At 42.2% G+C, this 15770-nt stretch overlaps 1 protein-coding gene and 3 non-coding genes across 4 annotated transcripts; 2 read left to right on the top strand and 2 right to left on the bottom strand.

Moving 5' to 3' along the window:
• Positions 1-267: 267 nt before the first annotated feature.
• LOC119913303 (LIM domain-binding protein 3-like) lies at positions 268-14713 on the bottom strand. The gene is given in 8 exon segments (XM_038732704.1): positions 268-1677; positions 3041-3156; positions 3247-3367; positions 7717-7897; positions 8968-9088; positions 9091-9348; positions 9435-9692; positions 14583-14713. Coding segments are annotated over 8 exon segments (1248 nt in total). The 5' UTR covers positions 14686-14713; the 3' UTR covers positions 268-1587.
• trnas-cga lies at positions 4313-4394 on the top strand. Its single transcript has one exon. It is a non-coding gene; the product is annotated as a tRNA-Ser (tRNA).
• Positions 4818-4889, bottom strand: trnae-cuc. The gene has a single exon. It is a non-coding gene; the product is annotated as a tRNA-Glu (tRNA).
• On the top strand, positions 12623-12695 carry trnat-cgu. The gene has a single exon. It is a non-coding gene; the product is annotated as a tRNA-Thr (tRNA).
• Positions 14714-15770: the final 1057 nt, after the last annotated feature.

Below are 15770 nucleotides of genomic sequence, written 5' to 3'. Positions count from 1 at the left end.
CAATTAGCCAACTACCTTTCACCTTCTGACTCTGGTAAGGGGAACTCCGGGGGCCTTGGCCCCCATTTGGCCCCTCCCCCAGTCTCTGTATCCCCAAGCTTACAGAACCACCTATTTAATGATGCTGCGTGAATGAATTCTGCCGTATCATGTTCTAGTGACCGTGTACTTACACAGTATCATTGTGCACCTTGACTTGTTTTTCATATTTGACTAAACATGGTTCACCTGCTGGAATGAGGCCAGTGGAAAGAGTCACTGGTCATGTTTCCAAACACACGTATGTTACATTTACTGCCAAACACACTTCTAACACATGTCAGACATAGTTCAGATAAGGCAGTTCACTGTTACACAGAGCACAGACCGGCTCCAGACCGTTTTTTTGTCTTTTTAAATGTAAAAGTGATGCTTTACTGTCCCATCTGCTGCACGAAATTAACCTTTAAAAAAACCTATTGTCTGTGAATTCTACACGTCAAATATGTTACATTGTAGTGCTTAACCAACATTAATAAAACATATTTTTTTTAGTTTAGTAAAGTGAAAAAATAACTAAGGTAGCATTGAAAATACCTAAACAAATCAAAATAGGCACATTACAGAGACAAGTCCAAGATACAGTCTGATGAGAACAATATTCGGGAGACAGCTGTGCAGTTCACACGTCTCGAGTGTGCCAGTGGAATACATATAGTATTTTCTGTGTTTAATTATAATAATTTTGTAAATTAACATTTTTAAAAAAGTAGAAAAGTGATTAAAACATTTTATTTAATACATTCTAAAACTCAAAGGAAAATAAAGATAGATTATAAATCTATGTAGTATCCAAAAAATGTATTTCCTTACTTTGTAAATAATAATTCAATATTAAAATACAAATTGCAAAATAAATTAAAAACTTTAAATTCATTTAAAGCTAAGCATTCAAAGAGAATTATCCATCCATCCATCCACCCATCCATCAACCGCTTATCCTGCATACAGGGTCACGGGGAAATATATATATATATATATTTTTTTATTCATTTGACAAATTTCAACCTAATTTCACGCACCAAATTACGTTGAAATTATTATTAAAGATGCATATTTTATTGCATTATCGGTTTAGTTTCATATTTTTTTTCTCACATTTATCAATTTATTAGTTTGTTAGAATTTAACACTAAAAAAAGTCTACAGTTATTTCACTTGGCACACTCCAGACTCCGTACAAAGTCCTCCGTTTCACATCAAACACACAAGTAGTTTCTGGTAAAACACAATAAAAACTAAACACTACAGTACAAATGAAAGTGGGCTGGATGGACAACAGAAAACATCTTGACTTGGTTTTTGCACATGTTCCTGTTATGAAGCAGAATCATCAGGCACCGTCATTTTAACCTTTAATATTAATGCACAAAATCAAACCAAAGTGTATTTTGCATAAAGAGCGTTTACACACGTCTGTAAAAGTTGTTGTCTTCGGCTTGCGTTCGGCGTCATCGCCCGGCAGTGTTTCCCCCGGTGACGACAGGAGCGGCAGAACTGCAGCTGGTTGGCCCCGCCCCCATCCCCCTCCTCCTCCAGATGGCGAGTCTACACGTTGATGGCGTGAGCGTGCTTCTTGCACAGAGGTTTGTCTTTCTTTGAGTAGAAAGGCTGGCCCTCTAGGTTCACATGGCAAACCTGCGGTTGCAACAAATACGGTGGTTATAATGGCTAGAGGTGAAGTCAGCGAGGAGAGTTTGCTCACCCAAATAAGAAAAGAACCCACTACCTTCATTTAGAGGAATCTGTCCAGGAAAATAGTTTATTTTTTATTTTTATTTAAAAGGTAAAGGTACTTTGTTGTATCCCTAAAGAACCTTTAAGAGGTAGGAGACGTCTTCCCTTTCAACAACAGTTTTAAACAAGAAGGCCCAGTCAACTGTTGTTGATAAGCCAGTTGTCCTTTTGTTTGCCCAACAGACATTTGTCCTTCTCAAAACTAAGCTAATCCCCCTCAGAGGTTTCAGAAAGCAGGGTTTCAGCTGAAAATACTGTGACTAAGGTCAGAAGTAAATCAACTGATACAGTTCTGCTTAACATAAAGTACTATTAACTTTACTTCATTTCCCTGTGGTATAAAAAATGGTATAGGATATCAATATTTTCAAGGTATTGTATCGAAGATAGAAATTCCAGTATCACTAGTAACAGTAGTAAAAAGTAATTCTGAATACAAACTGTCTTCAGTGCTGTATGTGGTTTTTCCACACTAGTCTTGTTGCCATCAATGTTTTTTATGAGCATTTTAAAGTTTCGCATTAGAAAAAGTTGATGGAAACGTCAAAATATGAAACAAAAAATCTCGCTTGAGGTGTTTTTTTCTGGCAAATGGCATCGTTTGTAGAAGCAGCAGCTCCTTCAAACTTCGCTACACTTTTGTTTTTTATCTGTTTTGTCCAGCTTTATTGCCGAAACATGCGTTACCTCTGACGTAAATCCAGTCATTGGAAGATGAAGACGGGTTTTTGGATTAAAGAGCAGCGGAACATGATCCACCGGGGCCAAACAACTGGACCAGGCGCCACGGCCAATACTAGCGGACATGAAAGAAGAATGACACCTTGCCCAGTTGAAACACTTTCCTGCAGACCTCTCTCCATCTCAGGTCCACGCGACTGGTTTTGTTTCCAGTTTGCAACCTCTACTTCGTGTTTATTACAGCCATGCGTAACGTCAACTCGCAACTTGCTCCTTGCATATCCTGGTTAATTCGCTCCAGACCAGCTGGCGTAACGCACCTAAATCACCTTTTCTTTTTTTGCGATGTTTCCTAAGTTAGATAACAATTCACTAGACAATCAGATGGAAACACGGCTGCTGTTTCTGGAACAAGATGTTGCTCTTGAAATATTTAAATATAATTTCTAAAGCCACAAACTCGACTCCATTCACCTCCACTGTGTTGAAGAGGAGGCAGAAAACTCCTGGACAAACAAAACCAAATCTGCCTGGACAGACGCCTCCATGACGTGACTGTTTCACTGTTTGCATGGTTTCTTACCGCACAGACGAAGCAGGTGTCGTGCCAGGTGTGACCCAGAGCCTCGATGAACTTATCGCCAGCTTCCACTGGGAAGTCGCAGCCGTGACACTTGGTGCTGAAGAGTGAAATGTAATCTGACACAGAGAGAGAGAGACAATCTGAAATACGTCTTTGAGCTCCTTCTCACACCTTCGACCTCGGCGACAGCGTGAACACCATCATACCTTTCTCGCAGTACGGCTCTCCGTCCTCCATGTGGAAGAGGCTGTTTCCAAAGGGTTTGCCGCAGGCGGCGCACACGAAGCAGGTGGTGTGCCATGTCTGCCGCAGCGCATGCATCACTTCCTGCAACACACCATATATATATACAACAATACAGCACTGTGAAAATACTCCACTACAAGTCCTGCATTTAAAACCTCCTTCAAGTAAAAGTATGCAAGTAAAAGTGCTCATGTTGCAGTAAAATGTTCTTGTCAGAGTTTCTTTTTATATCAGATATTTCTGCTGCATTGATGTGTCTGCTGCATTTTACTGCTGTAGATGTTTTTCTCCTTTATATCCTGTTGGATACTCATTGCAGTATAATGTGCCTCTTGTACTCTTTCATCTCCTCTCCTCAGATTGTTATTCCTCATGCATTAACGTAAAGCAGGATGTTACTGCTGTAGTTGTTGAGCTGTTCAGTATCAGACTGCAGCTGATGATTCTTTTCATTCTGGATCAACCTGCTGATTATTTCCTCCATCAATCCACTGAATGAAAATAGCGAGAAATGCCGTCACAGTTACCCAGAGCCCAAAGTGACACGTTCATAATGTTTTGTTTTGTCCAACCAACAGTCCAAAGCTCAACAAACATCACAGCTATTAAAACAATTAAAATGAAAAGCAGCAAATCTTTATATTTGTGAACCATGAAGCGTTTTCACATGAAAAATTACTGAAATGATCAAAATAGTTTCCAATTAATTTTCTGTAAGTCAAACTCTTCATGTGTTTCGTGTGTAAAAAATCTGACTTTGTAAAGTAACTGAAGCTGTCAGATAAATGTAGTGAAGTAAAAAGGACAACATCTCCCTCTGAGATGGAGCAGAAGGAGAAAGTGGCATGAAATAGAAATCCTACTACACGGAGGCTCTGAATCTGAGTTTCAGGTCACTTGTTTTGGTTTAGTGTCACTGAAAAACTAATGGAGCATTTAGCAGCTAAAGTGCCAGATACACCATCCTCACCTTTTCATCTCGTCAGGGGGCAGATTTGAGTCAGGTACCACATGGGGTCACATGTGGTAGTTGTGGCCGAGCGGTTAAGGCGATGGACTCGAAATCCATTGGGGTTTCCCCGCGCAGGTTCGAATCCTGCCAACTACGCAAATCTGAAATCTTCATTCTGGTTAATGTCACAAGTACTGACTTCTTACTTGAAGTCCTTGGAGGAACCAAACTGAGCTTAACCTCCTCCCAAGCAGTGAATGGGCTTCATGTCTGGCTCTGTTTGGGACCTCGATTGGTGAACGTGATTCAAACTGTCTAATTCACATAAAAACATGGACTTGTTTCACATTTCCTACTGCTTTGCATGTTGACTGGGGTGATTAGAGTGAGGTACTGAATCGTAGCGTCAAACTCTTGGAGAGTCACAAGAGCATCACAGTGCTAAAACCACATTCCCTCACAGTGAATGGAACCCAAAGAGCATCAGGGTACCATATGTGGACGGACTACACAACTGTAAATATAACAATTATCAGCCCGTCCAAAGCTCTCTGAGTCTACAGTCAGAACAGCTCAGGTTTCCCTGACCGGGAATCAAACCCGGGCCACGGCGGTGAGAGCGCCAAATCCTAGCCACTAGACCATCAGGGACCCTTTTGGTGAATCCAAAAAAAGTTTTTTTGTCTCTAATAAACACAGTTCGTCTTCTGTGCGACAGCCAGTTTCATCTGGCTTCATGTCAAATTATGTCGTCGCTGCCAAAAAATGATCAAAAGTATAGTCAGGGTCACTGGACTCACTGGCGAACCCGCCATGTGACCGAGCTTCCTGCAGTGAGTTCAGGAACCTCATAATAAATACAGGTGACGTTAAATGACAAACAGCCTTGCTGCTTTAAGTACATCTAGCTGTCTTTAATAGTATAAATATTGTACATATCCATTCCCCTTTATATTTTATCTGATTCCCCTCGGGGATCAGATTCTGATTCTGATCTACTAATTTATTAACTCTTTAAGTTCAGTTTTCAGGTACCGGGACTCCAATTTTGAGGGACTGTACCGGCCATCGGTACCATAAGTACAGGTACTTTGCCCCCGTGATAAGTAACAGTAGAAGTCTAATTTTTTCTTCTTCCCCAAAGACAGTTCCAACTCTGAACCGGTTCTTGACACCCAACCCTAGCCTGTGACCTCTGACCTCCCTGTGAAATCTCTCTGAGAGGATGAAGCAGGCAAAATAAGGAGCGGGAGAAAAAAAATTACTTTTACAAGCCTGTTGTAATATGACCATTAAATCTACCTCGTAAGAACTGGATCCATCTCCCGTTAGATCTGAACACACATGCACGCAGGACTCGCTTCCCTGCTTCTTTTGTGTGCATCTCGTGTGAACGAACGTAATAATTTAGCAGACACATGTCAAGAGATGTTCGACTTCAGCGAAGTGTTTTCAGAGGAAGCCTATTAATCATCTGTGGTTTATTTTCTGCCTCATCCTTCGCTGTAAAGGGAAGCTGAGCAACATCCTGCAACAGCTGAGGCTTCAGGCCTCGTAAACGTTCAGCCGGTTTGTTGTGAACGTTCAGAGCGTTCTTGGACTCTGAGGGGAACCCAGTGATGGTGGACTGCAGAAAACCCAAATAAATAATGAATGAGCCAGCTGAGATGTGAGCGAACACAGCTGGTGGCGTAGAGCACTGAGCTGTGATGGTGAAGCTCTGGTGAAGGGAGGTTTCTCTTTCTCACGCTCTTTCTCACTTCTGCTTTTCACTCTGGAGAAGTCCCTTTAGTTTCCAACGTCACCGTATATGACCAAACATCTTCCTGCCTACGCTTCTCTTCCGACCCCTCCCTGAGTGTTTCCTGTAAGTATCCTTGATTATGTTATTAGTACCATGAATGTAGCTGTGATCTGTTTCAGTTACTGGAACACACAGAGGGTTGCCAGTGGTAAATATGACAAGGATTTAAAATTAGGTTTCAGTCTTAGTCACTTACTGAAAATCACATTTTGATCTTTTAGTTTTGCTTTGTTTTAGTCAAGGTTTGATCAGTGGACCTCTGTTTTAATTGTTGTCTAATTTTAGTCAAAGTCTCTCTGTCTGCTGAAAGATCGTCGAAACGTTGACGTTACATTTAAGTCATGGACTAAAACATTTTTGTCTGAATATTTTCTGTAAAAAGCTCGGCTGTGTGTTGAATAATATTCATTTGTCTTTCGGTGTCTTTCTTTGCCGTTCCTAAAGTTTGATGCTGTTTTAACTCTTCTGATTGGTCCTCAGTTAAACTGCCTCTCAAGGTGTCTTTGATTAACAGTTCAAAACATTCATTAGAAATGTAGAAAAGTACTAAAAAGTAATTAAATGTCATAAGTTTCATTACTTACTAAAGTAATTATAATAGTTACACTACTATTGGAATCTATAACCTTACATTTAGAAAGGAACTGAGTATCCGCTTATTCTGTTCACCTTCTTCCAAGTCCCATGATACCTTGCGTGAATAACAAGCGCCACTTCCTTGGTGGTATGTCTTACCTTTTCTTAGAGAGTTTTGGTAATAAAAATAATAAAAACTCCATAAAATGTACAAAATAACACATCTGGTAAAAAAGGACCTTCATTTTCAACAAAAATGGAGACAAACAAAAACATTTTTGAGGTTTTTAGCATTTAAAGAGTAAAAATGCTTAAAATTGACCTAAACTGTATGAGAAATAAAGATTCAGCTACTGTGACTTTCCAAAGGTGGACACGTAGACAGGTAGACAGACACTCTGGTGGACAGACAGATAGACAGACACTCTGGTGGACAGACAGGTAGACACACACTCTGGTGGACAGACACTCTGGTGGACAGACAGGTAGACAGACACTCTGGTAGACACACAGGTAGACAGACACTCTGGTGGACAGGTGGACAGACAGGTGGACAGACACTCTGGTGGACAGACACTCTGGTGGACAGACAGGTAGACAGACACTCTGGTGGACAGGTGGACAGACAGGTGGACAGACACTCTGGTGGACAGACACTCTGGTGGACAGACACTCTGGTGGACAGACAGGACAGACACTCTGGTGGACAGACACTCTGGTGGACAGACAGGTAGACAGACACTCTGGTGGACAGGTGGACAGACAGGTGGACAGACACTCTGGTGGACAGACAGGTGGACAGACACTCTGGTGGACAGGTGGACAGACAGGTGGACAGACACTCTGGTGGACAGACAGTGGACAGACACTCTGGTGGACAGACAGGTAGACAGACACTCTGGTAGACACACAGGTAGACAGACACTCTGGTGGACAGGTGGACAGACAGGTGGACAGACACTCTGGTGGACAGACACTCTGGTGGACAGACAGGTAGACAGACACTCTGGTGGACAGGTGGACAGACAGGTGGACAGACACTCTGGTGGACAGGTGGACAGACAGGTGGACAGACACTCTGGTGGACAGGTATCTCACCCCCATGATCTTGGTGTTGCAGCGGGCGCAGGTCGGAGCGAAGAACTCCTCGTAGCAGTTCTCACAGTAGACGTTGTTCTGCTCCTCCACGAAGCTGACGTCAGCCAGAGACATGTGGCAGTAGTGGCAGTTAAACTCCTCGGGGTGCCAGGACCGACCGAGGGCCACCAGGAAGGGGCCCCTGAAAACAGCAACAGGTGTTCATCTTCAGTCTGCTTCAGGTGACATGATTTTTAACAGGTCAATTTGATTCCACCTGCATGCTTGTGATGCTGTTCTGCACCATGGTGATAAAGATCACTTCTATTCAGCAGGTTTGCATTTATATTACATACAGTTCATAAAAATATGACACATTTTCACTGTAATAGGGATTTTCACCTTTTAAGCCTATAATAATTAAAGGTCAAAAAATCGTGATTAATAAAAGGACTTTAATATTTGAATTATGCAAATTCAGGGTTTCACCTACCAACTGACCCTTCGCTAAGCCACGCCCCGAATATACTGGGCTGGCCAATCACAGAGCAGTACAGGTCTCGTTTTAACTGAGGTCTGACACTTTCATGGCGGCGCTCCATTGACTCTGATGCAAAAAGAGTCGTTTTCTATCTTTTTCTGGCTGTATTTATCTAAGATATGGTCAAACGCTGTTCCTGGGGCGTCTTGTAATTGTTACAGTCGCTACCCAGAGAGGCTGAAAGGAGAAGTCAGATTTATTCTCTTTCCAAAACCGAAAAGCTTCTGTCTTTTATTTTTTTCACGTCAGTTTGAGCCTGAATAAAACCTTCAAATGCACAATGCAACTGCAAAACTGTCTGCTTCTTTCTGGGATCGCTTTGTCCAAAAATGAGACAATATTTCTCCAGGGAGTGCAGTAACAGACAGTGGCAGCGCCGTGCTAAAAGTTCAACAGGTCCGACAGTTTGTCAGACTTAGCAACAGTAACTAAGGGGGGCGTGGCTTAGCAAAGGGTCAATTGGAGTTAATAATTAATAAATGAATGGATTGTGATATAATTGGGGGATTAAATAATTTTTTTTTTTTTTAATTGGCCAAATATCTTAAAAGCGACCCTGAACTTCTCTTAGAAAGTCCTTAAATTCAGCAGATAATCTCATGTAAATATTTTGTTATGACACAATCCATTTATTTATTTATTCTTTATTCCCTATTAAAAGTCGAAATAAGCGGAAATGTCAAGAATAAAGTCGAAATTATCATACACAGAAAAAAGCAGGTGTGAATTACCTGATGATGCTGTTGCAGGACCCACACAGAGGCGTACGGCTGCTGGCGGCAAATCTCTCCGCCCTTTGTGCCACGCCCCTCGCCACAGACGGGAAGGGGGCGGGGCTTGATGTAAGGGGGCAGGGCTGGGAGCTGCAGGTGCGGATGAGGAGGGGTTGGGGATGTATGCCGGTGGAGGAGGGGCGGCCTGGGGCAGCGGCTGAATCTTCACGGTGGTGGTGGTGGTGGTCTTACTGGGGTCAAACTTATCTGCGAAGTTGGTGTCGGACACCCAGGGGGGTCTGTTAGAGGAGGCAGGACCAGCTGGAGCCGGGGCTGGGGCCGGGGCAGCGGCTGGAGGGCGGGGCTGAGATGGGACTGGAGCAGGAGCAGGAGCTGAGGCTGGAGAGGAGAAAACATGGATCTGGATCTTTACAGTCAATCTGAATGTGCTTGTATTCTGTGAATCAGTGCGCAGGTGTTCTCACCTGGCTGGGGGGTAGATGCAGGCTGTGCTGACCACCTTGGGAGGGGCGGAGCCAAGAGGGATCTGAATGGAGCTCTGCTGAGTGGGCGGGACCTGTTGCGAAGGGGGCTGCTGGTACTGCTGTGGGATTGGCTGGTACTGCTGCGGTATTGGCTGGTACTGCTGCGGTATTGGCTGGTACTGCTGCGGTATTGGCTGGTACTGCTGTGGAGGTGGGGCTTGTGGTGCCTGATACATGGCAGGAGGCTGAGCGTACGGGCTGGAGAGGGATAAAAAAAACACTGATTCATCACTTCTTCCAAGCCTGTACACCTGTACACCTGTACACCTGTACCACTCACAGCCTTTCTCTGCGCTGCTGTCAACCTGACTGGAAATCTACTTTGGCTGTTGTTTTATATGTGAAACTTTTATGGAACTTGGTTTTTGCAATTACTGAGTATGGAGCCTCTATCTGACTTGGAATATAAATCAAACGACCACAAAGAGACACAGAATGACTACAAAGAGACAACAAATGACTGCAAAGAGACGCACAACAACCACAAAGAGACACAGAATGACAACAAAGGGACACAAAACGACCATAAAGGCAGAAAATGACCACAAAAAAACAAAACAACCACAAAGAGACACGGACAGAATATAAAAGAGACACAAAACAACCACAGACACATAATGACTACAAAGAGACACGAAAAGAATATAAAAGAGACACAAAACAACCACAGACACAGAATGACTACAAAGAGACACGAAATGACTATAAAAGAGACACAAAACAACCACAGACACAGAATGACTACAAAGAGACAACAAATGACTGCAAAGAGACACCAAACAACCACAAAGAGACACAGAATGACTACAAAGAGACAAAACGACCATAAAGGCAGAAAATGACCACAAAGAAACATAACAACCACAAAGAGACACGAAATGACTATAAAAGAGACACAAAACAACCACAGACACATAATGACTACAAAGAGACAACAAATGACTGCAAAGAGACACAAAACAACCACAGACACAGAATGACTGCAAAGAGACACCAAACAACCACAAAGAGACACAGAATGACTACAAAAAGACACAAAACGACCACAAAGAGACAAATAATGACAACAAAAAGACACAAAATGACTACAAAGAGACAACAAATGACTGCAAAGAGACACCAAACAACCACAAAGAGACACAGAATGACTACAAAGAGACAAAATGACCATAAAGAGTCACAGAATGACTACAAAGAGACACAGAATGACCATAAAGACACAGAGCGACTACAAAGAAACACAAAACAACCACAAAGAGACATAGAACGACCATGAAGACACAAAATGAGCACAAAGACACAAAACAACCACAATGAGACACAGAATGACTACAAAAAGACACATAATGACTGCAAATAGACACATAATGACTGCAAAGAGACACCGAATGACTGCAAAGAGACAAAATGACCACAAAGAGACACATAATGACAACAAAAAGACACAGAACGACCACAAAGAGACACATAATGACTACAAAAAGACACAAAACGACCACAAAGAGACACATAATGACAACAAAAAGACACAAAACGACACAAAGAGACACAGAATGACTACAAAGAGACATAGAACGACCATGAAGACACAAAATGAGCACAAAGACACAAAACAACCACAATGAGACACAGAATGACCACAAAGAGACACAAAACGACCACAAAGAGACACATGACTACAAAGAGACACAGAATGACTGCAAGAGACACCGAATGACTACAAAAGACACAAAACGACCACAAAGAGACACATAATGACTACAAAAAGACACAAACGATCACAAAGAGACAAATAATGACAACAAAAAGACACATAATGACAACAAAAAGACACAAAACGACCACAAAGAGACACATAATGACTACAAAAAGACACAAAACGACCACAAAGAGACACATAATGACTACAAAAGACACAAAACGACCACAAAGAGACACATAATGACTACAAAAAGACAATAATGACAACAAAAAGACACAAAACGACCACAAAGAGACACATAATGACTACAAAAAGACACAAAACGACCACAAAGAGACACATAATGACTACAAAAGACACAAAACGACCACAAAGAGACACATAATGACTACAAAAAGACACAGAACGACCACAAAGAGACACAGAATGACTACAAAGAGACACAAAGCGAACACAAAGAGACACAATGACTACAAAAGACACAAAACAACCTCAAAGAGAGACAAAATGACCACAAAGTTTCCATGTGCTCCATTTAACTTTTAACTCAATACAAAGACCAAGTTGCATTAGTACTTCATGTCGTATTGCTGAAATATATTGGCATTAAAATGTAACCTAGATGTCAACAGAGTGTGTGTCTCTTACCTTGTTATAAGTACATACACAGGATACTTAAACGTTAGTGAAGGTTTTAATACAGAAAGCAGACCAGTGCAAACCAGCCTGATAACCAGCCAGTAAGAAATGAGTGTCAGTATCATGACAGATGACGTGTACAGCTGGACTCCTTCATAGCCAGTTGGAGGAGATTCAGCCCGTGAATGGATGAAGTTATTATGTCTTTTCACTCAACAGTTACATGGTACTGAAGTGAGCATTGCACCAACACTGCCAGGGTTACTGGTTCAATTTCCATCAGGTCACCCACTGTCACATAAAGACCTCAGTATGCTTCAAACAAAGTACTTGTTGGATCGTCTAACCTTGTTTTTGACTGCGGAATCAGGTCGGACAATTTTTCGTCACTTCTCATTCTTCACACAACTTCCTCTATTATTTTCATGCAATCAACTGAGTGCGATACAACGAACGTCTTCCAGGAGAGACGGTCTGAACGTGTGGCGGAAGAATTATTTAGATCCTTACTTCTTTCTTCTGTAAATAATTGTATTTAAGCCTTACTTAAGTAAAAGTATGTAACTATTATCAGCTAAATGCACTTACAATATGAAAGTAGTCACAGTGCAGTAAAACGTTCCTGTCAGTGTTTCTTTATTATATCTGAATATTCCTTCTGCATTAATGTGTATGTTGCATTTTACTGCTGCGTGTGTTTAACCACTTTACATCCTGTAACATAAAATGGTAATACTTAAGTAAAACTATCTCAAATTTGTACCGTACTTAATTAGATAGATACAGAGGCGCTGTAGCTTAGTGGTCAAAGTGCCTGTCTCGTAAACAGGAGATCCTGGGTTCAACTCCCAGCAGTGCCTTGTGTAAGCTTAAACACTGGAGGTCAGCAAAATCAAGATGAACATAACAAAGTTTCCATGGTTCTGTTTAAGGTTTCTACCTTCTAAAAGGGAGGTTTCCCTTCCCTGTGTCACCAAGTGATTGCTCTTGGCGTTACCTTTTGGGTCTCTGTAAAAAATAACACCAAGAGTACGCTCTAGACCTGCTCTATGAAAGGTGCGATGAGGAACCTTTATGAACTTAACTTACATAAATTAAAAAAAGGATGTATGACACCTCAAACACACAGGTTCATTTGAAGCATACTGAGGCCTTAAATCCAACCATGGTGCTGCGAGGAGTTTTACAAGAAGAAGCCTCTGTTAATGGCAGATGGCGTGTTATGTAGCGTAGAAAAAGGAGGCAGCGTGAAGCGGACTAAATGGCGGCAGCGTGATGACACCCTGCGGGTGTCGGTACCTGGAGACTGCAGCTTTGTGCTGGAGGCTGTAACCAGACTGTCGCTTCAAGCTGCAGGTGTAGAGACAACAACAGCCGAGGTCACCATGACGATCCGCATCCTGAGTTAAGGCCAGTTTATACTTCTGCGTCAAGTCGTAGCAGACGCCGTAGGCTACGTGCTGACGTGAACATTTATACTTGTGAGTTGGTGTCTGCGTCGCCCTGCGGTTATCCGCCAAAACACTAGTTGGCGTGGGGGTTTCTATGTTCCTCTGTGTTGAGTTTCTTCTTCTTCATTGATGTAGGCTGCTTCAAACAGCGAGCGGATCATGTTGGAGCTGATCGATGTTGAACAGCAGTTACTTTTAGTGAAATTACTAAAACGCAGACGCGAGAGAAGGCGTCGGAGGAGACGGCATGTACGACCTTTGAACCGGTGGAGCCAGAAGAAGGACGAGCCAGAGATGCGTAGGATGAAATGCGACGCTTCCAAGCCAATCAATCAATCACAGTTGTTGTGGTCTGAGTTGGTGCGATGTATAGTTAAATTTCCAGGGCTACAGCGTAGGCTCAATGCAGAAGTATAAATTGGCCTTTACATCTGCTGCTGGTGATGCTTCTCATGTTTTTGTTACAGAGAGAAAACACTGGATTCATCAGGTGACGAAAACACAACACGACCATGTTGCACTGTGTTTACTAAAAGTGGAAGCGGCTCATCGTACATCAGATACAACGGCCACAAAGCCCTAAAATATAACAATAATCTCACTCAGTGCACCATCAGCGCCTACAAAGAGTCAACAAACATCCTGTGAGTCTCAGATGACGGACTCTGCCAGCAGCACGTGAACTCAACACGTCTGACCACAAACTCCTCCTGCAGCAGAAACCTCTGATCCAAACACACACAACAGTCAGTCAAATCTACGGAGAGCCACGAGGGCCAATACCTGCTGCTGAGCTAGCAAACACACCCAGTCACTTCAAATCCTCAGAAACATGTATGTGTGTTTTTAAATTACTTTAAATGAGGCTCCAGCTCAAATGAACAGCCAGCACGTTCTCATTCCCAGAGCGTCAGATACCTTCACCTTGTCACGTCCTTGCACGTGACAGCCTTTCACGTCATGGTTAAACTCTAAAAGTAGGTCTTTATAAATAACAGTAAAGTCTGAGTAAGGAGGTGGATAGTGTGGAACAAAAACCGGACTTTCAACCAGCAGACGGTGTTTGTTTCCTGTGTTAAAACAAAATCTGCTAGTTACGTTACTTAACTTACGTAATTTTACTCACGCAAGTTGTTATTTTAACCCAAACCTAAACAAGTAGTTTAACTGCTAGTCTTATTTTGAAAGTCTGTTAACTTGACCACGACTTAAAAAGTTGCACAAAGCGTCCAAATGTGCCGCCCTGGGATGAGAACGGGTTGGAACAGAACAAAAAGTCCACAGCTGATTGGTTACCTGTAAGGGGCGGGGCTAGATGAAGCAACTGCGGGGTCCAGAGGCCGCGAAGCGGCGCTAGCAGGCGGGGCAGCGGGGGCGGAGCCGGCACAGGCTGGAGCATGCTCAGTAGGGCTATAGCACAGGAAGTGGTTAGGAGCAACAGTGAGATAGAGACAGAGGCATTCTGGGCTGGAAGCATAATATTTTATATTATTAATATTAGTATATAATATCGTAACATATCATCCAGTTTATACAGTTATATATTCACACATGCAGTCCTTCCCAGGCTGCACGCACACACATATATCCAGTATAAATCTGTTTGTACACAGATCAGATTAGTTAAGAAAAGATCATCAAGCTTGTATTGGTCTCATGCGCAAATCAAACGGCTCGATATTGCTCAGGTTGATGAGAGGATGTTGATCAAATGTGAAGTTTTATTTTTCTTCCAACCTTAAAACAACCCAGATCCTGCACATGTCATCTTTTACTGAGCCATGTAATTCATCTTGCTCCTGTTTTAAATCTTGAACCTCAGTTTGTCAAATATTCTTGTTTTCTTTGCAGGAATTCTTAAAGCATCAAATCCCAGTTACACTGAGATGAATATGTGTATCAGAGGAAGGCGTTCCTGAGCACCAGAGGGCGGGGTTCACATCCCGAGTCCTGCACGTGGTCACACACAACAGAAACACTTCTAGTTAAGGTTAGTGAAGAGATGTGTGGTTTCAGTTAAACGTTAGTAACTGCTGACTCTTTCTGTCCAGGATCTCTAACCCTAACTTTATTCCTGACACCTTTCTGAAGCGGGTTGGAATACTTTAGCAGATTTAGATGTTTTGAGAAAATGAGACTCACAATGAGTCGATAAGATGGAGATTTCTGCAGCGTTTATAAAATGACTACAACTGGTGATGAACCACAGAGCTCCTTCATACCTAAGAATGTAAAATTAGGAATCAAAAACGGACAAAAACATCCAGTTTGCACACAGTTTAAACCAAGCTTTAGCCACCTGCTGCAGAAACATGATCACCGGCTCAACCTGCAGCCGCTCTTTTGTTTTTCCATTTACAGATTTTGTTGTTTAACATTTAAAAGGGAGGATTTTTAAGAGCCATTAAATTTCACTATTTTCATGCCAAGGAATGTAAAGAAAAAAACTGTATGTAGATGAGTAAATTAAAAAAAAACAATTTT

Source organism: Micropterus salmoides, unplaced genomic scaffold, assembly GCF_014851395.1.
Source record: "Micropterus salmoides isolate LMB-PRFRI ecotype aquatic unplaced genomic scaffold, ASM1485139v1 Ms_hic_scaffold_2, whole genome shotgun sequence".
NCBI classification, from domain to species: Eukaryota; Metazoa; Chordata; class Actinopteri; order Centrarchiformes; family Centrarchidae; genus Micropterus; species Micropterus salmoides.
The sequence above is the reverse complement of the archived record's forward strand: the minus strand, read 5'-3'. Positions and strand labels throughout refer to the sequence as shown.